This window comes from Dermacentor andersoni, chromosome 10 (assembly GCF_023375885.2).
Source record: "Dermacentor andersoni chromosome 10, qqDerAnde1_hic_scaffold, whole genome shotgun sequence".
In the NCBI taxonomy this organism is placed as follows: domain Eukaryota; kingdom Metazoa; phylum Arthropoda; class Arachnida; order Ixodida; family Ixodidae; genus Dermacentor; species Dermacentor andersoni.
Window position 1 is genome coordinate 74,395,144 of NC_092823.1, and position 26,293 is coordinate 74,421,436.

At 46.2% G+C, this 26,293-nt stretch overlaps 1 protein-coding gene across 1 annotated transcript in view; it reads right to left on the minus strand.

Annotated features, from left to right (window-relative positions):
- The window catches only part of LOC126543487 (uncharacterized), a 30,991-nt gene extending 8,897 nt beyond the window's left edge, over positions 1 to 22,094 (minus strand). The window contains exons 1-6 of the mRNA XM_072284704.1: positions 22,049 to 22,094; positions 20,652 to 20,753; positions 18,662 to 18,734; positions 13,479 to 13,626; positions 9,244 to 9,362; positions 1,713 to 1,830 (exon numbers count right to left, since the gene is read on the minus strand). Of these exons, the coding sequence (XP_072140805.1) occupies positions 1,713 to 1,830; positions 9,244 to 9,362; positions 13,479 to 13,626; positions 18,662 to 18,734; positions 20,652 to 20,753; positions 22,049 to 22,094 (606 nt within the window). The remainder of the gene's footprint in view (positions 1 to 1,712; positions 1,831 to 9,243; positions 9,363 to 13,478; positions 13,627 to 18,661; positions 18,735 to 20,651; positions 20,754 to 22,048) is intronic.
- Between the last annotated feature and the right edge of the window lie 4,199 nt (positions 22,095 to 26,293).

Genomic DNA, 26,293 nt, shown 5'->3' on the forward strand with positions numbered 1-26,293 from the left:
GCGGGAAGCCGGGCAAGCTATTTTATTAATACTCCGTGGGCTTGCTTTAAAGCGTAAAACAGAGCGTTACGCAAGCGATAGCGCGAACAATAGAAATCCGTGTTTGCAAATGTGTTTTAAAACCTGCAGTCAATATAAATGAAGAGTTTAACAAATAATTTCTGCAGATAATAAACCAGAACATCACGAAAAACACTGGACCTTTCTTTCAGCAGCTGTAACATCATTCCGTTGGTGTCAAGCGCATCGCAGACTTCGAATATATTTTTCTTTTGATGGTATAAGATAGCTGGATGTTGACCCTATGTGTAGAGCTCATGAACTTGCGGGGTACATTCTCCGCGCCGCACAATAGATAAAAAATAATTTAGTGTCGTTTATTTGCGAAGTGCATTATTGGCATTGTCGGACAATCTTCGGTTCTGGTTATATAACTGCTCCGCCAAAAATGTTCGCCGGTATTTAAGAAAGCGGAGTCTAAAAATGTGGCTCGATCCCGAAGATTGTGCACTCTGAAAATGTGGGCTCGTCTACAAGTTTTTAACGTCTTAAAAAGTGGGCATAACCTGTTCGAACAGAAGGGAAAGCCCTGAGGGAAGCACGCAGTAGACGCCCGCGTAGCACATGCCACCCACTGCGCTCCCTGAAATTCTTGTAACCGAAATTATTGTGACCATGTCGCACTGCTTTGTAGATACTGCCGCCCGTGTTTTACTGCGCATGCTTATTTTTGTGATGTTCACCTACTCGTCATGAAAAAAAAAAAACGTACGCCTAATCACTGGAGGAGGACACCAGGCACGTTGAGTTTCTCCAATATTATTAGAACAGCCCGAAACATCAAGCAGTAGCGCTCAAAGCCTTCAAAGAGTTGCAGAGTTGCAGAATAATTGCGAGAATGCATTAATGTACTTGGTGTAAGGTCATGAAATAAATGTTGGAGGAAAAAACTAAATACAATATATGACATAGCGAGCAAGAAATCGGTAAAGAAAAATGCTAATCAGGACTTTGTACCACTTTTCCTAACATTAAAGTGTCCATTTTTTTCTTACCCAGATGCTCCATTCACAATCCGCGCCTGCTATCCACAGCAGGCTCACTTTATCCCTATTTTGATGTGGGATGGAGCAGGAGCCCGCAAGGAAGTGAGGTAGTTACGGTACCTTTGGCGAAACACCTTTCTCTTCCTGATGGCTCTGACATGTTTTTATTTCTCCCATATTTGTCAGCACTAATCATGAATATTTAAGTAAATTACACTGCTGCATTGCATTACTTTCTCAATTGCCTAGTGACAGCCAATAATATTAGTTTGCTTCTAAGCAGTAATTCATTAGGCTAGATATTCCCAATCACTCTCGATTAATGGTTTATCCCTTACCCGGAACCTTGTCTTTCCCTCTGCTGTCTTTAAAACAGTCTTTAAAATTGAAAGTGACTAATAGCGACAAATGGAAAGACAACAACAAGGATACGGAAAGCATTAGACCAAGGCAAGCTGTAGTTCTAATGGATCGGTTCTGAAATGTTCGGTGGGATCACTACCTAAAAGCAACACAGTGAAAACATGATAATGCAGATTTCAGGCCATTCACCTTGCTTGCCCGAACGCCGCGCTGAAGGGATGTGGTTAGGCGCCCATATGTGAAGCAAAAATATGCTCAACGAAGCGACGAATGTGGCCTCTTACATTCTCTAAGAATACTCACCAGGCCTTCGTAAAATGGGGTCATCGACGTCAACATGGTGGGCGGCAAGGCGTGACATCCCCGGGGACCAGTCCATTCCACCGAACTGATGGCAATTACAATGTCGACCGGGTAAGTGCTGCGGAGAAAGAACGGCGAGCAACAATCGCATCGTCATTTACGGTGGCCCATTATCTCAACTCATTTATGAATAATCGCCCTATATAGCACTGCGGCCTTAGTCATAGGCGGTCGAACAATACTCAGCCACACGTGTTCTCCCGTATTGTAAAGTACTGGAAGCTGATATCTGCCTTAAAGCATGCGCTGATGATTATGTTCCACGATGTAGCTACGTTGTAGTGGATCTGTTGCTTCGGAAGTCTCTCTCTGTCGCAGACAAACACACGCGCGCACACGCAGACACATGCACATACAGACACAAAACAAGGACATAACCGCTTCCACTTCGCACGACATTCTGCCAACACGGCCAGCTCCGACATTTTCTGGCGCTCTTGTACACAGCACTGTGGGACTTCGGCGAAGGAGCGCGTTGCTTGCGTTAGGAAGGTTCGGTGCAGTGCTGTTATTCTTTTCGTATCGTACATGCAGCGATCTGCTCCCTGGGACAGCGGTCGCGATAATGCACAGCACAGGCACATCCAGGAAACCATATTAACGCGACAGCGTTAAAGAGCTTGTGTCGCAGGAAAGCCGGCGTCATCGGCGTCGATGTCGGCGTCGGTGGCGTTGGCCGTGAGCGAAATATCCCGGAAGGCAATTCATAAATGAAGACAACTTGGAAGGTGGGCTGGGTGGGTATCGAACCAAGGTATCCGGAGTGTGAGACGGAGACGCTACCACTCAGCCATGAGATCGGTGGTTCAAATGGGACAAAAGCGCTTCTAGTGAATTCGGTGTTGCCTTAGAAATGTGCCGTAGAAACGTGCCGATATACACTGCGTTGTATATCGGTAATTATGAGCATGTAAATTACAGAAGTCGTAGTTAAACGAGCAGCGAAGTACGTTTCCGCTACATTTCTGCTGCGCTTGGCACACACGCAGAGCCATCTTGCGGCAGACACAGAAGACCCCCTCCTCGCAATGTACGCGCTGCCCTGACAGATGGCGCGCCACTCTCCCGCTTCTCCCCTTCGTCTTGTCAAGAGCGTGCCGAGCGAATGAGTGGGCGGTGCTAAGGGGGTGGAATAACGCTATCGCGTTCCACTCTTTAAGGCGAAGCTTAAGCGTCCTCCAATTTTTTTGAAGCGTAACTTTTTTTTGCGAGCCATCCCAGATTTCTTGGAGTGTAGTAGCTGCCTGCTGCTGCTTGCGCTGCTGCTCCTTGTGCTTTGTCACCAAATATATTCCCCTCGGCTGTGGGACGGTGGTGCCATCTAGGAGCGATGGCTCATGCGACTTTTCCCGCAGCAGTGCAAGGTAGAGGGGGGAAGACGGCCTGCGCATACGGATCATTTGCCGTTGATAGAGAGGGCGAGGCGACCCGTAAAGCCAACACTACCTATACATGAAAAGGCCTGAGCGCTCGGCGAGTGACGTCACGGAAAAGAGACCGGCGGCGTGCTCGGGGATACGGGTAGAATGAAAATTTCGCGCCCTTATGGGCAATGTTAACCAGAGCACAGTTGTTATTTAGGCATAGTTGAGCAGATGGCCCGAAGAGAACAGAGGGTATTCCAAGATTATTTTATTTATGCAAAACTATTTACGCCCAGCATTATTAAAAAGCCCATCCATAAGAAATGAAATGGTTCAACCTTATGACTGAGTACGAATTTCGGGTAAATGGTGACAGGGAGCATGGCTTATATTGAAAAGTCACAGTGCTGCCCTCTTCTTCACAGTAGCTCATTTGCGTTGATTTATCATCGACTCCAAAGAGTTCGCTGTTAGTGTTCCCACAAAAGTTCTTCAACAGAATGTTAGCACAGCACCATAATACATATCTCATGACAACTTCACTTTGTGCCCTTCTTCGCATTCGAGACACATGTATTTATTCCAGTCTAGATTAGGCTCTAAAGGAATAATTTCGGTTTCGAGGCATTATTACATACAGTACCACAGTCCACATATTTACAACACATCAAACGAGTTTAGCAATGGAGATACAAAACATTCGTGCAACTATTTGCAATGAAACACTGGCCCAGAATTCCAGCTATTCTTTCCTTTGCCTTATCATTGGCACCCAATATTCTGTCAATAATTTTGCGGAAACATGAACGCACGATTTTTCGGCCCCGATTTGGTATTGCTCCAGCAGTGGGCAAGGCAGCACCCGAGGGATGCAGTCACGGCTAAACCTGTTCGTCTTTGTCATGCAGGTCTTTGCCTCGTGCATCGACACTGCTTCTTTTCATCCCGTCGACGGTCAGTGTGCTGCGCCGTGGAATGAACGACATCACCATGTGCCAGTGACGATGCTCTTTCATGCCAACACTGGATTTCGCAACGACACCGATGGCTGCTGCACTGAACGTTGTCGGCATTCGCTATGGTTATCCCAAATAACATCGACATCATAAAATTTCTTGGAAACCGCCCCTCAAGATTTCTTCGCCAGTGGGCAAGGCAGCACCCGAGGGATGCAGTCACGGCTAAACCTGTTCGTCTTTTTCATGCAGGTTTGTAGATATCGCAATTCCTGCGAATTTAAAAGTGATTCCCTCTGTTTGGTTGTGCTGCCTTGCCCAGGCGTCTTGCTTGAATGTTTTGCTGAGTGTTTTGACTCATTTTGTCTGCTTGCACTGTTGTTAAGCGGGGACGTTGAGCTTAATCCAGGCCCAGGGATAGCAGATCAACTCGAAGAAATTCTCCAAAATCAAAAAGCTTCTTCATGTGAACTAAAGGCTATCGGAGTTAAGCTAGACTCGCACATTACCTCGACAAACGTGACATTGTCTTCCATTGAAGGTAAACTGGAAGTGCTTTGACAGACAGCTAAAAGGATGGAGACATGCGAGCAAACGCTTGTGGAACTAAACGAAGAGATTGCTTCACTAAGGAGAAATGTAGACAACATTGAAAATTAGTCTCGACGAAACAATCTGCTCGTGTATGGGACTCAGGAGTCTGAAGCAGAGACGGTAAATAGCCTTAAGGAACATATTCTAACAGAAATTTTTGAACAACTTGAAATAAAAGTAGAGAGCCTAGAAAGTTTACACCGCCTAGGAAGAAAAGCGGTAGGGAAGGCGCGTCCGGTGATTATAAGGTTTTTTTGACTTCACTGAAAAAGCGGAACTTCTCAGAAATGCTTCGAAGCTGAAGGGAACTCAAACGTACATTTCGGAAGACTTCTCACCTAGGCTAAGAACAATTAGAAAGCTGCTCTGGGCTACTGCTAAAGATAAGGAGCCTGAGGATAAAGTGTACCTTAAGTATGATAAATTAGTCATTAACAAAGAGGTCTACGCGTGGGACGAAAGGAAAAATCATAGGTTTAAAGTACCCGAAGCCGCTTCACGCGGTATTGATCACAGCTATGAGAGCGGTGTAACGAAAGCCTCACAACCGGGAAAAAATGCAGGTCGTCCGCGAAGGAAACGCGCCAATGCTTCTAGTACTTGACAAGCCACAGGTTCAGAATCACTGTCTTTTTTTTACGCCCATGGTTCTTCGAATCAAGCGAAGCATCAACCGCCATCGATTAATATTAATGCCGGTAGTTGTCGTGACGTCAAGACGACCCCATCGCCAGATACGTGCCAGTTACGTGTGATATCCCTGAATGCTAGAAGCATTGTAAACAAAATCGATAGCCTTGAAGTTCTGCTCATTTCTTACGATCCTCACCAACTGGTGATTTCCGAGACATGGATACATAGCGGTATTCTTGATGAAGAAATTGTGCCACCGGACTACGTCATATACAGACGCGATCGCGGCTCACGTGGTGGAGGCGTTGCTGTGATTGTGAAACGTGCAGTAAGCGTAACGCTGCTTGAACAAATTGATCAGCATGAAAGTTTGTTGTTGCACGTTACTGCGCATGGTCTCACTTTTTTTCTTTGTGTTGTGTATCGTGCACCTGATGCAGCGGATTCTTTCATGTATAGTTTATTTGACCGCTTACTGCCTTACCAAAACCAGAACTTAATTATTACCGGTGATTTTAATTTCCCTGCTATTGATTGGGATAAACCGTATTATGGCCTATCTGCCTCATGTGATATTATTCTTGATCTGATGTTTTCTTTAAACCTTAAGCAAACCGTTCATGCATACACCAGAGAGACATCTGTCTTAGACCTTTTCTTTGTTAGTCAAACCTTTTTTGATGGAGTGCTTAGTGTTGAAGCTGGAATCTCTGACCATCGTCTGTTGTTCTTCTGTTGTGTTTCGTCAGTTGTTGCCGGGATGCGACCGGTTAAAATGATCAAGGACTACGCACGCGCTGACGATAACGCAATCATCGACTCTTTATAATCACAGTTAGATAACCCTTGCAGCAATGACATTCATAGTTTATGGCAGCACTTTAAGAATACAGTAGAGTATACTATTGAACATTTTGTTCCTCTTAGAAAGGTTTGTATTAATCGCCGCAATCCTTGGATAAATCGTGAAAATATTCAAATGAAACGTAAAGTAAGGCGCTGCAGGAAGAAAAAAATACCTTGTCCGCAACAGTGGAGGAGGGCCTTGACGACGGGTGACGGCGGCGTAGGTCATAGCTTGTGGCTGGGGCTGCGGCGATTCTGGTTGCAGATCAGGAACTCCAAGCGATCGCTCAAGTTCATCTTTGACGATTTCGGCGATTGAGGCTACTTGAGGCTGCGACCTGGGGTACAACCTCTGCAGCTCTTCCCGTACGACCGCTCTGATAGCCTCGCGCAGGTCGTCGGTGGCCAGTGATTGAATTCCTGCGTAATTGGTAGAGGTCGTGCGGCGGTTGAACTGCCGGTTCCGCATTTCGAGTGTCTTCTCGATGCTGGTGGCCTCGCGAAGGAACTCTTCTACGGTCTTCGGTGGGCTTCGTATCATAGCGCTGAAAAGTTCTTCCTTCACGCCCCACATGAGAAGGTGGACTTTCTTCTCCTCGGACCTATCCGGGTCGGCGTGGTGGAACAGATGGTTCATTTCTTCCGTGAATATGGCAACGTTCTCGTTAGGTAGCTGCATTCGGGTGTCAAGCATGGCTTCGGCCCTTTCCTTGTGCAGTGTGCTCGTAAAGGTGCGCAGGAAGCCGCTCCGGAACAGGTTCCATGTTGTCAAGGTCGACTCCCGGTTCTCAAACCACGTTCTGACGCCGTCTTCTAAGGCAAAGTATACATGCCTGAGCTTGTCGTCGGAGTCCCAGTTGTTGAATGTCGCGATTCGTTCATAGGTCTCCAGCCAGGATTGCGGGTCTTCAGTCGCTGCTCCTGGGAAGGTCGGTGGGTCCCGAGGTTGTTGTAGGATAATGGGTGACGCTGGGGCAGCCATTGGGGTTTGTTTGACCACAATCTTCTTTGTCGTCTCAGGTAGAAGTTCGTGCTCTGGGAGCAGTCCTTGCAGTCTGCGGCTAGCACGATGGTCTTGGGCGATGTTGGTTTTGTCCTCGGGCTTCGGGCTTGGATCGCGGCTTTGCGGGGGCGTTCGGTACATGAACGCACTAGCACCTCCACCAGATGTCACGTGGTAGTGACAGTTAAGGCAGCAAAACTGTGATTAACGAAACGAAGGTTTTATTGGGCGAACTTGTGCCCTAATAACAGGCTACACTCAAAGAACAATGGTAGCGGCGAAGACGATCAGCGGTCGTCGAAAATCTGATCAGCTTTATAGATGAGTCGTCGAATGTTCCAGAGTAATCTCTGGGACCCGCATGCCTTCCACAAAGTTCTACGCCATTGGCGTCGCACATACATGTAATCATATTACACAATTCCGCGACAACAGACAGCGGATGGAACCATCGATAACATTCCAGAAACTTCCGACGCATGCAAGCGCGTCGTCCTGTGCTGTGCGATAACATTTGTTAGGCGGTGAAAGGTGTCGCCCGATAAAGACAAGTACACGTGTCAATATAGCATCTATTTCAATTGAAGGCTTTACGAAACTCTTGCAAAAAGGAGTATTCGTAATGGAATAATATTTTCTGTTAAGTTTTATGTTTTAAATTTTTATCTGTTCAATTTACAGGAACGTCGCTTCTGTCACTCACTCAGGCGAGTACCAGGACACATTTCTACTCACCTTTATTTAGTCCCACTCATACCACCTCTTATTCGCAGTCTATTCGACCCACCCAGACTTACATTTACTCGGACTGGCAAGTAACACACGTTAATGGTCCTTGCCCTTGCGTCCGTCCACTAGCTCTACACAGACTCAGTTCGAGTGAGTCTGATCAATTGGACTAATTGGTGAGTTCGTCGACCTATGACCGGATTTCTGAGGGCATTTGCTGACATCACTGTGGAAGGCCACGGTGTAATGCCACCAAGCCAAGAAGGTGCTGGTTATCCTCCCTCTCATGGCAGAACGCTTGTGTCTCAAATTCGCTCCCAAGTACAAGCAGCGCGCTTTGTCATTAAGGGAAATATTTAGCTTGGTAGCTTGTATCTAAATGCTGGAATAATGCGATATCATTTTCTCGGCATTCACCACGCATATGAGGGTGATGGTCTTTTGTATTTCAAAAAAAGTTTAAATGTACTATTTACAAAAAGCCAATTCATTTTTAAACTTATCTTTCACAAGATTCATTGAAAGTTGCCGAATTTAAAAGGAAATTTCAAGTACCAAGTTGTCGACCTTGATGCTTCGTATTTAGAAATACGTCACAATTCTTAATCTGCCCCTAATACGACATCTAAAGAGGGCAGAATGAAACGTTTACAGATCTAAATTACTCCATTAATTTGTGAAAAGTACGTTTGCAAGATGGGCGTAAGCGTTATGACAAATTTATAAAGCAGTCAAGTCATATATAAAATTTGACCTCTATAGATGATGCACTTGTGACGGTAACAGAACATATATTCCCATGGATGTAAGTATGCATGTATACATATACATGTACGTTTTGGTGCACAGTCACATTGGTGCACAGATTTGTAAACCTCAGGCTCGTTTCATTTTTGTCTTAAAACATTTGTGCAATTTTGTTGCAATTATGGGGTCTACACTGAAACGTTTCTTCCCCACTTGCTAGAATTTAGCCTCTCACTCCGTACGCAATAATTTGATATAGATCTTAAGGCTGTAGCCTTATCAGACCATTTGGACATCTCGCGTTTGTATAATTAGGGAAACCAGAGGCCTCATGACCCCGAGGGAAAGCTTCCTCTTTAAGTTTCTTTAACAGCCACGTTAATAATCTTCTTAGCCGTAGACACCAATTTCAGCTGACGCCTAGTGCCACTTTGTAAGCTCTCAATAAATACAAGTATGGCGTGCCTGAAGTTGCTTTCGCAGCACATGCAGCCTGTGTTAGGCACACTCTTGCTATTCGCCTTTAGCGTTAGCTTACAAAACCTTCACTGAACATATTGATATGCGTTCACTCTCAATGGGGTTCTCTTATCACTTACTTGGCAACTTCCGTGAATGTCGCTGTGAAGTTGGATAAGAAGTCACCGCCGTAATCGTAGCAGCCGATGGCGATGATGGTTTTCGCAGTCTGGTCCCTGTCCTGGAGCTGTTTAAATTTCTGCAACACCAGGAAAACATGATGGATACGATATGCTTCTAGTCGTTGTCTACATAGTAGGAGCTTGAGCAAGTGGAAACCTGCATTCATAACCACATCGCTCTGTATTTTTTTTTCTTTAAACACAGTCATTGATTTCTAGCATGTCGCATACGCACTATTATTAAATAGTCACATCGTGACGAGAAGATACCCGGTGTAGGACAGACTAAACAGGAGATGCACGTCTGCTTCCCGCTCGCTTGTAAGGCTTTGAATACAAACTGAGCCCTGAGCGCTACACTTGGGGATGTCGACATACAGAATTATGCACAACTATCTGTATGCGTCACTTTGGCAATGTTACGTAACAAGCGTTAGTGCCCACTGCCGACGCAGTCATCGAAAATATACAGTGGATGCTGGAATAATAGTTGACAATGTCATTATTAGGAGTTTAGCAACGATGTGTTGCACTCGCGTTTTTGTAAAAAAAAATTATAAGCAATTTTGAGGAACCAAAATTAAGAACACATGCTGCTTCAACACGTGGGGGCAAATACCAGCATCTGCATGCAATTGGTCGAGTACCTTGCAGGTGCCCACGTGGATAACAAACGCAACGTATTAGCAGGAACATCAGCGTTGTCTTTGCGTGTTGCTATTAAGGTATACAGCCAAAGATCGTCTTAAAGTGTTGAAGCTTTCCATGACATGTGATACGTTAGGCCCATTGCGAGTTCGCGTCTTGTGTAGCTCATTATTGCGGTGTCTTCTGCAAGCTGCCGTGAATGTGCACCCGTTTCGATATGCTCGATATGCTTTGTTTCAAGTTCACCCATTATACTTTCTTGGTGTCGTGTGAGCAAGAAATAAATCCTAGAATGGGCCACTATTTGGAGTCATCTCACGCGGACAAAAAGTATTAGCGGTGATTTGTTCGTGTTATACGGATCAGCTGCTTGCTTCGAAGATGGTATGTCTAGCGAGATGGTACTAAGTCGCGAACCTTTCTGTCTCCACCTACCAGATGGTGCCACAACATCAGCATCGGTAATGCGGGGTGTATTCGGACCGCTCCCATATTAAATTCTTTGTTAAATAAATCACTTCTAGCTACGCTCTCTACCATGGTACGCCAGGATGGTATGCTAAAGCGTATCTCTCGGCATGTCTTCCGCCGTTCAACGACGACGTGGCGCTAATGCAGAGGGCTTAACGTATCACGTTATAACGTATGCAATCTGTCTAAAGTTGCACATTGTGCTTGTTGGTATATCATGATGGAAGCAAAAGCAGAAACAGGACTAAAGAACAACACAAACGACACGCACGTGTGGCGCTTTGTCCGCTCTCAGTGTTCTTCTTTTGTCCTGTCTCTGATGCGCTACGCCTTTTGCCTCCATACAGTCAGTGTTTTTCGTGCCAAAACTAAAGATCTGTCTGTGCAGCACGCTCTAGTGAAAGACTAGAGAACGCTTTGCATGACCTGAAATTCTTTAGGTTGCGCCTAAAATGAAGCACACAAGCGCTCCGCCACAGCAGATCGAACCCGTGACCTCGAGTCGGGCAGCGCAAGCCTAGAACACTGCTACACGAAAGTAACCTGTGTGCGGTTCTGACCCGGTCACTGCAGGAGAGGCATATCGGTTGCGTCCGAGTCGCACGACGAAGGAGCACTTATGTTATGCCGGAAATGACTGTAGACATCTACACTGTGGTCAAGTGTTAAAGGGAACGCTCCAATGTCAGCCTCTCACTCCACCGGTGCCCTAACGGCACCGGTGAAGTGACGGCTGAAGTTATGTCAGTGAGCCGCACAGCGATGGAGGAAGGGTGCCAGTGCTATCGAGAGTTTCGGCAGATGACCGATAGAAGGAGCCTTAAGGTCCGCCTATCGTCCACCTTGTCGAAGGTTCGTCCCAAAAGAAAAGATGCACAGAATTTAATATCTGCGGTTTCTGGTGCGCCCAAATATTCACAACCCAAAGTAATATATCAAACAGCATCAAAACTATCAGATATATGTAAATCGTATTTTTTTTTGCAGAATATCTAATGCTGCTTTAAGTACCCTTGCATAGGCTAATGTGCAATTGCGGCTTGTCAATGAATATCCGTGCGTTGTCACGGTCTTCTATGAAGATAATTTGTAAACTGGGCTGGCTGCGTTATTTCTGAAACTCAATTTGCAGCTTTTGATCAGTGTCCTTGCCTGATTACTAGCCTGTAAAAACCCACTAATGGCTTCCTCAGCTAACTTTCTTCAGGCTACAGGCCACCAGGTTTCCACGTCACCATGGTACCTGATGTATGCGCGTATGCACACAGAAACGCCATTCCCTTGACGTACGTGTAACAATAACTAAGCCGCCTCTTTTGGTATTTGCCGATCCGACATGCTGGTCAAGCCCAGTATAGCAGGCGTTACTGACAGTTGCGTAATTTGGCCTTAAACGAACTAACAGTCCACGTTCAGCAATTCTTCTTTTAACGATTTTGTACTTCGTGGTAGGCCTATGGAAAGCCAAAAGAAACAATACCGCGTTATTTCTCACGTATAAAAGCTCGGGTCAGCCAACTTCGTTATAGCGGTTCTATACTGTAATCTGAAGCGCAGCCCCGTCAACCTGCCCTTGACAGATAATACATTTTCACGTGATGTACGCTACCTTAATTAAATAGTCGCTCCAACTGTAAAACAAATAAATTCTTCTGGGAAAAAATATTCAACACTAGATTTACTTACTGCATATTATAATATGAGGGGACACTAGAGAAACTATAATTTCACCTTTATCAGTACAACACATTTCTGCAGTGCCGAAATCACAACCCTTGCCAGGAGAATACGTTTGGCAAGACCGAAAATACATGAAAAATTAAACAGAGCTGGCGGCGCTACTTTGAACTTTGCACTTCAGCTTGTCGTGACGTCATCGATTTTGACGGCGTCTGCATGAGCCTAATAATTTTTATCGCTAAAGTAAGGCTACTCTTTATTCGCAAAATAGCCAAAGGGCATACATATTAACTTTAAGGCGCCGGTCCTGTCGTTTGTGTTCTTCTTGAGTCCTGGTCTTCTGAGCCTTGCCTTTAGTAATTCAAATATTAAGTTTCAGTAAGTTTCACTGATCCACAGCGGCTCAAATAAGATAAAATATTTTGAAATTCACGATGCCACAATAAAAAACCCGCGCTTAGGTGGCGGAGGGATAAGAAAAGAGATATTTTGCGTAATTTACATACTACCGCAAAATAATATAAATAAAGATTAGATATAGTACATGATCGGTTGAAAATTTATTTTGGAGTTGCTCTGTAGCGTCCCTTCGCGCCACGATTGAATTAGCTCCTGCTCAAAATACTACTCTACTTGTGTTATGTAGCTGTCTCAAGCGAAGATCTCTCCTTCTTTGGCCGGTAGAAAAATATAATTGCATGATGCAAGAATTCCCGCCTAAAACATACCACTTCTATAAACAATTGCGCTGCAGCTTACAGCGTTTCCAAACAAAAATGAAAGCATACGAACAAATTGAAGCTACATATCTTTGGCGTTTAACATGAGCACCTGAAACACACCATAAATTTCAAGGTTACAGGACAAAACCCTATTCGTGGCATTAAGGTTAGATAAATACGAGCGGGTGCTTTCGATGCCTTGCCAACGCAACGTTGCAAAGGCGGGAGCACTAATGCGTCATTAATTCCTTTCTTGCACCTCGTGCAGCTTTGCATAGACAAGAATGTATTCGTGTGCTCATTTAGGGCGAGGCGTCGAAGCGTTCAAATATCTAAACAACGCACATCGTTCATGACGCTCTCCTATGTGATATTTCCGGTGACCTGAACATAAAATATTGCGTAAAAGTGGCATCAACCGGGGCATATGAAAGTGACTACAGGTGGAGATCGGTTCTGGCAAACTAGACGTGCCATGTAGTTTCTAACGTGTGTATATATATATATATATATATATATATATATATGTGTGTGTGTGTGTGTGTGTGTGTGTGTGTGTGTGTGTGTGTGTGTGTGTGTGTGTGTGTGTGTGTGTGTGTGTGTGTGTGTGTGTGTGTGTGTGTGTGTGTGTGTGTGTGTGTGTGCGCAGAGCTACTCTATATCCTCACCCACCTCAAGCATCGGTTTCGCGCTCGATACCGTGGCGGTGAAATCGTTGGGAACCTCGAGCACCCTGAGCAGCCCGTAGTGCCTGATGCCTTTTCTACGCAGCGCGCTCAGTTCGTCAGCAGCCTCTTCCAAGTGATCCGGTTGCACATACCTGGAACGAAAGATTTGGCGTACACGTGGTGTCCACGGCGGCTACTTCATTACTGTGATATCTCTGCGGAAACACTCGATGAATTTGGATTTCCGAAACGAATAATCACCAGTTTTGAAGACAAAACCTGGTTCTTTAATTAGACAACGTGATTTGCAGTCAAATAGACAAAATAATATCAAGTACAAAATGTAAGAAAAAGTAAGCAAAGAAAAAGAAAACGTATGGATAGTTTATGTGGAGAGAAAAGTGGCCTGCTCGGGCAGAGTGAGAGTTACGCCCAAGGCGCTGGGTATAGCAGCGCGAAATAAACGGCAGTCAGCTATTCCAGCCGACGAGGCGAAGTGGGCCCATAAACAATAATTCCCGTTAAGGAGTTCCCTCCTCGTTTTTTCGGTGTAGCATACCTGGATGGAATTGTTTCAAATTACATACCAAATCAGTCATAGACCACCCAGAGGACGCAGGAAGTATATTGTGATTAGTTAGTTTCCTTCCGTTATAGTATACGATTTTCATACTGCTGAGACAAAAGTGAACCGGTAGTCAGGTGAAAATAGTGCATGACACTAAATGACGGAGCTATCACAAAAAAAGCACCGTTTACACAGAACGTGCGCTAATGAGAAAGGACAGCCAATTGAGAGGTTTTAAAGCAAACAAACAACCAGTCAAAAATGTCAAAGGCTGCGATTGTAGTAGTTTAGCAACCGAGACCAAAGAAGTAACCAGACGTCAAGTCCAAGAAGTGCTCAAGTGGGTTGAGAAGAATTTACAAAAACAAAGGCAAACGGCATATTTGCGTTTTTTGCAAGTGCCAAGGAAGGCTCAAATCTATACTAGGTGGCCTTCAGTGGTCCAAGGAAAGTGGTACTAGCTTCGTCTTTGCGTAACGTTATATACAGAAAGTTGCTTGTCATCACCAGGTGCCATCGCTATGAATCTTCTCATGTGCTTTTATCTAGCTAAGAATCCAGGATATATATTTTATTTCAGATTCCTTAGCACACTAATCCCTTTGAGCAACAGCGCATTACATGGAACAATTTGTTTTGCCAGTTTTTTTTATTTATTCATTGAGCGTGTGATCCGCTGGGTGTCTGCCCATTCTTGGCCAGTTCTCCAAAACGGGCATGTGCCACTGCTATACAGTTGCACAGAATTCTTGAATGTAACTAGATGTATGCCGTGCTTATATGTAGATACACCTCGCATCGTCAATCGTCCGTCGACAAGCATCGTACGTCGCCTTCGTCGTCCTGACATTGTTGCGTGAACTCTCGCAACTATGTCAGCTTGATTTGGTGTTTGCACTGCGACTTAACTTGCCACTGGTGAATATTCGTAAAAGAACATTCGGCGAGAACAAATTTGCTGCATTGCTGGTTGATAAGAGCAGTGCACGAGGTTTCCCGTTCCGAAGTAGTCAAAGAGACATTTATGCACCCATAGCCATTGGTTATACTGCATTAAATTAACTGCTTCACTCAAACTTTCTTTTATTTAGATTAAACCGTGTGCGTTAGAACTGCAAAACAAGCTTTTCTTTTTTGCGATAGCAATTATATGGACACTCCAGTCGCATTTCTGTCGTCGCCGTCGCCGTGAGGTTCCGTATGAGGGAAAGCTTGTGAGGGTGAGCCGGCGAACGTGGTTCCGCTAATTATGTTCAGCGCCTTTTCCTTTTCACAATCACTCTTTCAATCTCGCGTGCGCGAGCGAGGAACGCGGCCCGGATTCGTGCCCTCTCCTCTGGCGCACGAGGCAAGGGGGCAAGCCAAGGAAGGAGGGGGGTTCTTTTCCGGCGGCGGCTATGGTGCCTCAATTTCCCCCTCGCCCGCCGCTCCGTACAGAGTGGAGATAACCGCGGCGGTTGATACGACGTTGGCCAAGCGAACCACGGGCGCCGTAGTAGACGCCCAGGCCCCGAACACTCTCAGGTTCAACAAATGGCCACAGAGGGCGGAGAAATCGACCACGCGGGGCTGCTAAAGAAACAGGCATAGCATCCCAATTAAAAAGGTTCCCCCGTGAGCGCATTATCTTCCGCTAGAGGCACCGTAGTAGGCGCAATTTTAACCTACAAACTTTCTCCAACAATAAACGAAGCGTTTTTATTACATGACAAACAGTACAAAATTATCATTCCTAATTTTACATTGTACTCGTTGATTACCAACTTTGTTGTTTTTTGCCATTTTAAACGCAAAATAGCGTTCAGCATGATGGACCTTCCACGTGACTTCTTGCCTGGATTTAAAATTTTTGCCAGTATGTTCGAGTGCACGGCAGGTACGGATTCTTTGGTTCATACATCGGTTGGTTATTTTGTGCTAAAACCAGTTTATTGCGCTTCGATATCTCGCGTTATTTAACTTAGGGTGTAAGCTCGAAAGCTACGTTTCAGTCGTGAGCCATGTGGAACACGTCTTCATCGAAATGGGAGCCGGGTCCTACTGCGACTGGGGACAGCAATACCGGCGAGTTGTTTAACATCGCTGCTTCAATCGCTATGTAATATATTCGTCTCGTTAACTTACAGGCGGAGGCAAGTTAACGAATTAGATGCTGCAATACATAGGGGCTGTCAGGACCCTCCGTTTCTGTTTCCGAAAGAAACTTTCAGTTGCGAGGCCATCACTATACACATTCACGAAAGAGAAAGCAATGTCGGAACGCGCGTCACATTTTTCATCTCGTTGTAGCCGTAGCCACGGATGACCCAGGAACCTTATATATATATATATATATATATATATATATATATATATATATATATATATATATATATATATATATATATATGTCTTTTTTCGAGTCCACCGGCACCTTCTTTCGTTCACAGAGTCGAATAACCCTTTGATAAACGAAAGCTAATGCACAGAGTTCAATGTATTAAACAGTTGCACGCATGAAAATTCACCCAGATTTTTTACCTGTTGGTTCCGAATGTTCTTGCTCTTCAGTTTGGTTCACCTCAGGATATTTATTTTTACATAGTGAAGCGGTGCATCACGTTGATGCAGAAAAAGAATTCATCATTTCTTATAGCCTCATGCATTTCATCTATTTGCTTGTGAAACCAGCAGTGTAATCTCTTCTTGTGTATAAACGAGCGCACAAGTGTTCTCATTTGTTATCTTAAAAATACTTAAGCTGTTGACATACCTTGCAGTTAGGCAGACATCAGCTTTACGGAGAGTAACAATATTTATTTACCATGCTGCTTAAGCACCCTAGAACAAACAGTGTACATTTGCATGTGTTTCTTAGTCACAAACCATTACAATGTATATGTCGCACCTTCTCGCATTTTATATTGCAAAATTGAGCTTATTCAATTTCTGGTGCAGGTAAAATTTCTGTTCCAGACATGCAGTAATGAGGATGGCACCAGTATAAAGCAACACACTACATGCACTAAGCAGAAGCTGTTGCCTGCTACAACAAGGTCATTGTGTGGACTTTGGCAGCTACTACAAGGTAAACAACACCTGGTTCAGAAATAAATATGCTTGATGTATGCTGTATTTGCTTGGTAGCCTTGGGATTCATGTCATTGGTTTGTAGCAGATGATATGAACGTTTGTTCATGTTTACAGTTCCGCATAATTTGTTCGAACATAGAAGAAAACACTATTTGAGTTTGTATAATCTCTGCTGTATCTCATGTGTCACTGTTCTGCCCCAACAGAGTCTGTGCCAAGTACATCTTGGTCATCACGGGAGCCCCAATCTACACCAACAGGAGGGGCTGGAGCCGAATTCGCAAGACCACGAATAAAGAAGCCATTCCAGAATTATTTGGATGAGATATGAAGTCTACGGACGACTGTGTCAAGAGTGAAAAGAGCCTCCACCATCATTCCACGAGCACGGATATTGGCCGAGTCATTCAGGTACCTCAACAACGAAAATTCTGTCTTCAGATGTACCTGCAACCTCTGCAAGCACAGACGGCGCTGGCCAAGAGTGTTCCGTCAGCTCGCCCTTCCTTAGTGAGCTTCCTGGCCTTGCCAATTCGTGCTAAGTATAATTTTTTTTCAATGAATGCAAGCTTTTTCATTCCACATTTTTATTAAAGGTCATTCCTCTTGCTCATCCAAACATTAAAAGTTAACCAATTCTTCGCTCCTACATAATACCAGTCACTGTCAAGTAGCATAACACATCTGTAGAAATATTTTCTAGTGTACGTTGCCATGCGCAATTCTTCTCCTGAAATAGCTAATGCGGCATTGGCGTGTGTCTTGCATGAACCTTTACACTGTGTGTTGTGTAGCATATAATCTTTCTTAATGTTTTTGCCTTTCAGTGCTTGCAAGGTAGAGTGGCTTCTTTCTTGAATGCAGGCTTTCTCATTACAATATTAAATTCCTAGTGTCATTCTGGATTGCTATTCCTGCTCGACAGCCTGTGCGTTTGCGCAAGCTACATTGAAGTGATTGATTGTAGAATCTGGATTTGCTGCTGTCCGACTTGGTAATTGTCACCGTGTTACGTTTCTCATATGTGGGAGCCTGTTCAGTTGCTTTGGTAAACAGACTTTCGAGGCAAGCACCTGCTCCTACAGCCCGCACAATGACATAGACTGCGAATTTACACACACCGCGGTTGGTGCTCCCCGTTCTGTCCTTTCCTACTGCTGCCATGTGCAAATTCTGCTTGTGGCCTTCCTCGGCCATGATTTGGCGTCAACGGAGACTCTCGTGCCTGATTACATGGTTCTAAGAGTATCAAGTTGATATCGACATTTCTGGAAAGGCCTGCCAAAGTGGCTGCAAAATGGTGATGTCCACAAAATCGACCATGCCTATATTTAGAGAATGTGGGGCACCAAGTGGGAGTTACACATTAGTGGCTTGCAAAAGAATAAAAAGCAACATGCAGGTTTGAAAGGCGGTAACGCTAAAATGCCGGGCACTGCATGTCACTGTGTTGCCTGCGGCAGCAGATGCTTGCGTCACCAGATTGCTTCGCAATGCAAGTTGCTCATCTTCAACAGTGACTGTCGGTGCAAACACGTGGGACACACTGTCCAATGTGCTTGCGCTGCTGGGTGTTGCTTGTTACGAGACTGCCATGCACGACGAAGGCAAGCACTATGCCTGCAATCGGAAGGTTGAATGTGCCGCAAGCAACCCGTGTCTGTGTATGCTCACTCTTGTCATGTGGATCGTAGCCAATGTATAGTGTATAGTGTCAATGCATAGATTGAGCGTTAATGTTAGAGTATGCTGAAGTGATTGCAGTCTTGTTTCAATGTTGTACCACTTGGTCATGGTTACCGTGTTTCATTTCTCGGGTGTGGTGGCCTGGCCAGTTGCATTGGGCAACGGCCTCTCGAGGTAAGCACCTGGTCCTGCAGACCACACAGCGACACTGACTCCCTGTTTACATGTACTGTGATTGGTGCTCCCTGTTTGTCCTTTCCTGCTGCAGCAGCGGGTAGATTATGCTTGTGAGCCTTCATAGGCCGCGATGTGGCGTGAACGGAGACCAGCAAACGTGATTACATGGTCCGAAGTGTGTGAAGTTGATAGCCACATAGGTGGAAAGGCCTGCAAAAGTGGCTGCAAAATGGTGATGCCTATATTGATAATGTGGGTCACCAAGTATGAGTTACACATTAGCGCCCCCCGAAAAAACAAAAAGAAACGTGCAGGTTGGAAAGTAGGTAACGTTAAAATACCGGGTAGTCCATGTCACTGTGTTGTTTGCGGCAGCAGATGCTTTGCTTCACCCGATTGCTTCGCAATGCAGGTTACGGCGACTGTCAATGCAAACAGATGTTGCACTGCCCAATTTGCTTGCGCTACTGTTTGTAGCTCGTTGCCAGATCGCCATGTGCGACGATGAAAGTGAGCAGTTTACGAGCTGGCGTTAATAGTTCCAGCGCATCTCGACATGCAAATGTTATTTTTGCTCTTGTACGAGAAGGTGCACTTCTTTTCTTCTGCCAATAAAGTCGCCCATCCTGTTCATTCACTTGTGGCTTGTTTGTATGGGCGTCAGTAGAGGCTCTGTAGTCCCCTGGCAAGAAAAGCGCGGCAGTTGAGACATGCCGCAAAGCCAACAAGGCGAGCACGGCGGGTACCCAGCGTAGGCCACCGGTAAAAAGCGGCCATATTGGATATTGCACTAAAAAATGGCATTTGCGCTTCCTGTTTAAGTTGCGCCATCTCTCGGGCCCCCCGCTAAGTTCCATGCGCTGCCGCTTCATAATTTCGAACCACTGTGGAAGGTACAGTTTCCCTTCTGTAAAGTTGGTTCTTTATTCTATGGACGCCTTTGGAGAAAGCCGCGGGAACGCGTTGCAGGGGCTCGTTTGTCTTGAAAGCGGTCTGCGACGTGGGTAACGTCCGTGCCCGCGCGAGCCTCATCTTCCAAGCCATCTGCGATGTTTGCACACTGCACGTAGTGTCGGTAGCTTCGTATATGCTGTGCTTTCGATGTTTCGTACGCAATGAAGCGACTGATGTACGGAGATCAATTGGCTCGCTGCTGCCGGCCGCGATTCCTAACTCCAGCGTTTTCACAGACAGTTCCCGCTGTCATCGAGCGATGTGTGTTCAAGTTTACCTGTGCGCGCGTGAAACGGTGCTGGTTAATTTAATTAAAACACGTTTTACGGGCTACTTGGTTTTATACCATGATAGAATGTGTAAGCGCGACTGAACGAGGAGGTAGAAAGAAGCAGACGCACAAAGACAGCGCTGCCTGCGTGTGTCTGTTTCTTTGTACGTCCTCGTTGAGTCACGCTTACTCATACTTTCATTGTTAATTTAGTTACTTACATTGTACAGTTATCTACTAATTTGCTATCGCAATCGGTGCCTCGCGTTTCCGGCGAACTTGCGAAGTTGTTTTACGGAGATCACTTTTTTAACCTCAAAAGCCAGCGATTTTGAAAACTTACTCAATGCGGAACGATATTCCCGGCTTGATAATCTTGTATTTCGTGACCCTTTCGAGGAAAACATTCCAGCTGATGAAATTTATCGCTCCTCCAAGTTGGCCATTACCTACTTCCACGTCATCGTAGAAGAGGTAGTCACAGTACTTGTCGGGTGGGTACATCCTTTCATTTGTGGCAGCGTGGTTTACGGTGCAGATGATTTCTTTCACTGCGTGCAGGAAATGAGAAACACAGGAATAGTTTTGCGCTTATCGATGACTCATGTGTAGCTCAACTAGGAGAAAAAGAGGATTACTCTTGCGAACACACGTTACTCAAGTGTAATTAAGGTGCGTTTCTTCTAAGCGAAAGCTTTCAGTGCTTGCATCTCAGCTGAACACAAACTCTATGGGCAGCTCTTCGAGCTGCCCATAGAGTGTTAGAGAACTAACACCGCCAGGCAATGCAAGAAATTACGAGAGCTGGGGAATGCTTGAGAACAAGTCTTACTAGCTCGAATTTTTTTACGTACTGTTGGAACTGAAGGACAATCCCAATGGCTGTCTCCCAGATCTTGGACCTTGCCGTTGAGTGCGGGAGTTGGCCAAAGTTGATGAGGACTTTGAGATGAAAACTGGAGGTTTATTTACATTATTTACAGTGAGAGTGCAAAGAAACTAACAGTCATAAAATCATTGCTGGCCGGCAGCAACTCGGACGCTGCGGCCCGTGGCAAGAAGCTCGAAAGAGATGGGAACGCCAGAGGGGGCCAGACGGAGCAGACGTGCCTCACATCGGTTCCACCGAAACCCGATTTAAGCCCGTTCTAATGACCGTAGGACAAGAGCCAAGATATTGATTGGACTATACTCGACGAGATCTACACCCGGAAATCATTTTCAAACCGGTAGGCGAATTTTTTACCTCAATATTGAAGTTTTGAAGATCCGAAGCCGGCGCAGCTGCGTCGGGTAACAAACGCGGCAAGAACGCTCACAGAAACGCACGGCGTTCGCTACGCCTAGGTGTGGTCTATGAGACCGCTGCTGCCTCAACGATAGAGAAAATGTCTGAGAAGGCCTCTCAAGAGCCAACGACGGATACCGGCACAACACCGGCACCAATGTGCACCGCCTCAGGGCGCTCACTGAATGATTGTAACGAACAATCTTTATCCACCGAGATGGAACACGAGTTCGACAAGGACATCATCGAAACCGACCAGACAAAGGCCGACCGCACTGGCGATAGTTGGCACATTGTGCAATCACAAAGAGCTAAGAAACAACGTAGGAAGAACGAAAAAGGCAAGGAAGCCCAATCTCCAAAGCAACGCGGCTCACCTAGTCAGGCAAACTTCGCGAGGGGGAAACGCGACGACCATCCATATGGTGTGGCTGGCAACCAAGGAAATCGCTTCCGCCATTCAAAGCGCAAACCTCTGCCAGCACTACCAAAGGACGATGTACAAATCATCATGCGTCCCACAAAGGGATTAACAATCAAAGACATACTAATACCAACCTTGGCGAGTGCCATTCTCAAAGCAAGCCAACCAATCCAAGACCATCTCTGTCGAACTTGAGAAGGACCCGTGAAGCGAGCGAGAATGACAGGCGTGGATTTCATCCTCCGCACTCGCCCCGGATCGAACATTATAATTCTATCGGTGAGCAGCACGGAAGTGGCCAACGTACTCCGCCGCATCATGCTACTCGAATTGAACGGACGCGGGCACCAATTCAACACATACGTAGCTGACCCCGACAACTGCTATCGAGGTGTGGTTCACGCATTCCAGCGGACACACCCATGGAACATTTAGTAGCCAACATGCGAGTACGGACACACGGAGTTCAAATCAAACGAGCTCGGATGTTAGGCAAGTAATCCACGGCGCTCATTACGTTCACCGGTGGCTCCCTTCCCAAATGTATTTATTACATGGGAGGAGAGATGCCACTCCGTCCATACAAGCCCACTGTTCAAATATGCCCGGAATGTTTCCAAGCGGGACACCGTCCGGATGTGTGCCCCCACCCGATCAACATCTGCAAAAAATGCGGCCTGAAGGATCCCCCCGACCTTGGACACGAGTGTGTGATCAAATGCGCCGTGTGCGGGGTGGCAGGCCACGAGACTGGCAGCAATCAATGTCCACAGAAACTAACGAACATTCGTTCCAAGAACACCAATCGTCAGTCCCGCTTACGAGAACGAGTGGGCCAGAAGAAACTGCGATGGTTCAGCTCAGAGGACGAGGAAGAGAGCCATCGCCACAAATCCACATCTCCTAACGGCAAGAGAAGTAAGAGCCCCTCCAGGGAGCCGTCCAGGGCCGCACAAGCACCAGTGCCCCCGCAGCACCAGCAGACACAAAAGCCTCAGGTGAGCTGGGCGACGGTTGTATCTCCCAATGCTCCACAACACACACTAAACACACAACGAGTTCCCGGTTATGAAATACTTAAACAAGAAAACGCTCAGCGCTTAAACAAGAAAACGCTTCAGGCACAAGCACTGAAGGAGGTCGCTTACTGGTTGCATGTGTTTGCGCTGTTACAATTTTTATGGCAAGTATGCATCAACTTGCCCAGAAAGAAGTTTTAATGTTGTATCACTATACAGAAGCAAAGTTTGGAAGCTACAAGTATGACTTCCAGCCCTTAATAACACTTCCTACCTTGTTAGTCAAAAAGGCGGGGGGAGGTAATAAGTCGGCTTACCGAAACAACCTGCTCAAACCATCCGCGTTCCCATTGAACTTGCCCTTATTGTAACGGACGCTGAAGTTAAATTCTTGGAGGATTAGACTCCATCTGAGCAAACGTCCGTTCTTAGCGGACGTGTGTCTGAGCCAGGTCAGAGGACAGTGGTCAGTCTCGAAAGTGAATTTCGCTCCGTACAGATAACAAGATAATTTCTTGACTGCACAAACTAAGCAGGCGCATTCCTTTTCGGAAGCGCTGTACGCTTCCTCTCTGCACGTTAATTTTCTGCTAACATACAGTACCGGATGCTCCTCCGCGTCTTCGCCCACCTGGCTGAGGACTACTCACAAACCTCTGTCACTAGCGTCGCACTGCACGATAAATTCATTAGAATAAGCGGGGGTCCGAAGCACTGGTCCAGAGCTCAGAACCTTTTTCAGGTGCTGAAATGCAGTTTCTTTGGCATCATTCCATCGAACTTTTTCGGGCTCTCCCTTTCGGAGGGTGTCTGTCAGGGGGCTGGCTACCTGTGAGAAATGTGGAATGTACCGCTGGTAATATCCGACAAGCCCCAGAAAGGCTCTGACATCCGTCTTAGTTTGTGGTTCAGGAAAGTTATTTATAGGCCCTATCTTAATTCGGAGGGCCGCCGCGTTCCGTGTCCTACGACATGTCCTAGGTAAGTAACTTGTGAACACCCGAAGTTGCACTTTTCGGCCTTTACCGTGAGACCCGCGTCTCGTAGACGTGCAAGCACCTTCCGTAAGTGCTCTATGTGATCGTCCCAGTTGTTCGAAAAGATGGCCACAGCATCTAAGTAGGGGATCGCGTAATCTTGGAGATCTTTCAAAACAATATCCATCAGCCTGGAAGAGCTAAACGGTGCGTTCTTAAGCCCGAAACTTAACATTAGTGGTCGGAATGTGCCAAGCGAGGAAGTGAATGCTGCGTACCGACTTGAGCTTTCAGACATGGGCACCTGCATGTACCCCCTAACTAAGTCGATTATCGAAATGTACTGGGCTCCACCCACCCGTTCAACTCGTTCTTGTATATTAGGTATAGGGTAGAGTTGGTACCTGGTAATCGCATTCAATTTCCTATAGTCCACACATGGACGCGGCTCTTTTCCGCTGACCTCTACGAGAATCATCGGGGAAGTGTAATCACCGTCTGCTGGCTCAATGATTCCCATCTCAAGCATTCGTTTTATCTCTACTTCCATTATTTCTCGCTGACGAGGTGAGACCCGGTACGGCTTGGCTTGGATTAGACGGGCTCGTCTGATGTCAACTCAATCGCATGAGTAATGAGCGTCGTTATCCCCGGCCGGCTACTCAAGCATTGGCGAAATTCCTCAAAGAGATTACGGAGGTCGCTTACTTGATCGGCCTCGAGAGCCAGTCGGTTTTCAAACAGATTCAAGTTGTCCGCTATGGAGCGTTCCGCATCGGTCACTGTCGCTATAACTGGAAGTACGACCACTATTTCTTCAGACGCGTTTACTACCATGTTTACCACCTCTTCCCTTCCACAATAACGTTTCATTAAATTGAGGTGGTAACTGATTACTTTATTCTCTTTTTCCAGGAACTTCTAGGGTGTAGTTAGTCTCCGATATCTTCTGCGTAACGTTTACAGGTCCGTCCCACTGAACCTCAAGTTTGTTTTTTCGTGAAGGCCTTAGGATCATGTCCCTGTCGCCAACATTAAATGTTCGCCTACGCGCATTTCTGTCATAGTACGCCTTTGCGGTTTCCTGGGCCTCCTTCAGTTTTTTTTTCAACCAGTTCTCGCGAGATACTTAAGCGATCCAGCACTTTTAAAACGTAACTCACCACCGTCTGGCTTTCACCTGTTCCTCCCCACATTTCTCTTAACATTCTGAGGGGGGAACGGATCGTCCGACCGTACACCAGCTGGGAAGGAGTGAACCCCGTGGCCTTTTGTGGGACGACCGTTCTCAACGCGAACAGGTTTGCGGGTAAAGAGCCCTTCCAGTCTGCTTTGTGTTCATGACATAAAGCACATAACACTCTCTTAAGTACCGAGTGCATCTTCCTAACGCTATTTGATTGTGGATGGTACACGGAGCTGTGTATCAGCCGCACCCCACGTCTTTCTGGGAACGTCTTGGTTAAAGCACTTGTAAATACAGTCCCCTGGTCAGCCTGTATCTCTGCAGGAAATCCGATTCGCGCAAACGTGGTCAACAGAGCGTCGACTATCGCGCTGGATCTCAGTTCTTTCAAAGGAATCACTTCAGGAAATTTTGTCGCGGAAAAAGCATGGTCAAAAGGTACTTGCACCCTGATCGGCTCGGCGGCAAAGGCCTGACTGTGTCGATCGCCAGCCGACGGAATGGCTCCGTGATTAAGAGAACCAACTTTAAAGGTGCTTTGCGTTTATCTCCCGGCTACCCAACTCGCTGACACGCGTCGCAGGAGCTTACAAAATTTTCCACCTGCTTAAAGAATCCTGGCCAGTAATATTCTAACATGAGCCTCTCCTTCTTTTTGTTCATTCATCGATGGCCCGACCAGCCATTTACGTGACACAAAGTCAGGAGAGCCGCCCGATACCTCTCCGGAACGATTAACTGATCGATGATACGGCCCCTACGATCTCGGTAGTGTCTATACAGAGTCCTCCCGTTTCGTGGATTGTCACGTTGCTCCTAGCTATACCCTCTTTTGCGTTGTAGTGTGAATGCGTCAGAGTCTGGTCCCTATGTTGTTCAGCGCTGAGCAACTCCCTGTCCAGCTGGAGAAGCCTGTCAAAAGCCGCAGAGGCAGGCGAAAGCACAGAGCTGCTCTTCCTTTCTTTTACTTCCACTGACAACCTTTCTTTGCTACGCGAGTTTTCTGCTGGGATCATTTTAATTGGTACCTCTGCTGCCACACTGTCTTCCTTTTCCTCCGTTGTCCGAGGTTGTACTATAAGGAATTCGCTTCCTCGTGTTCCGCCACCTCTGCGCTGGGGTCCTTGGTCAGCTGATCAGCGATTTGGCGCGCTCGCCTGCACCCTTCCTTCTCCGAAGTCCTGACCGCGAGCCCGT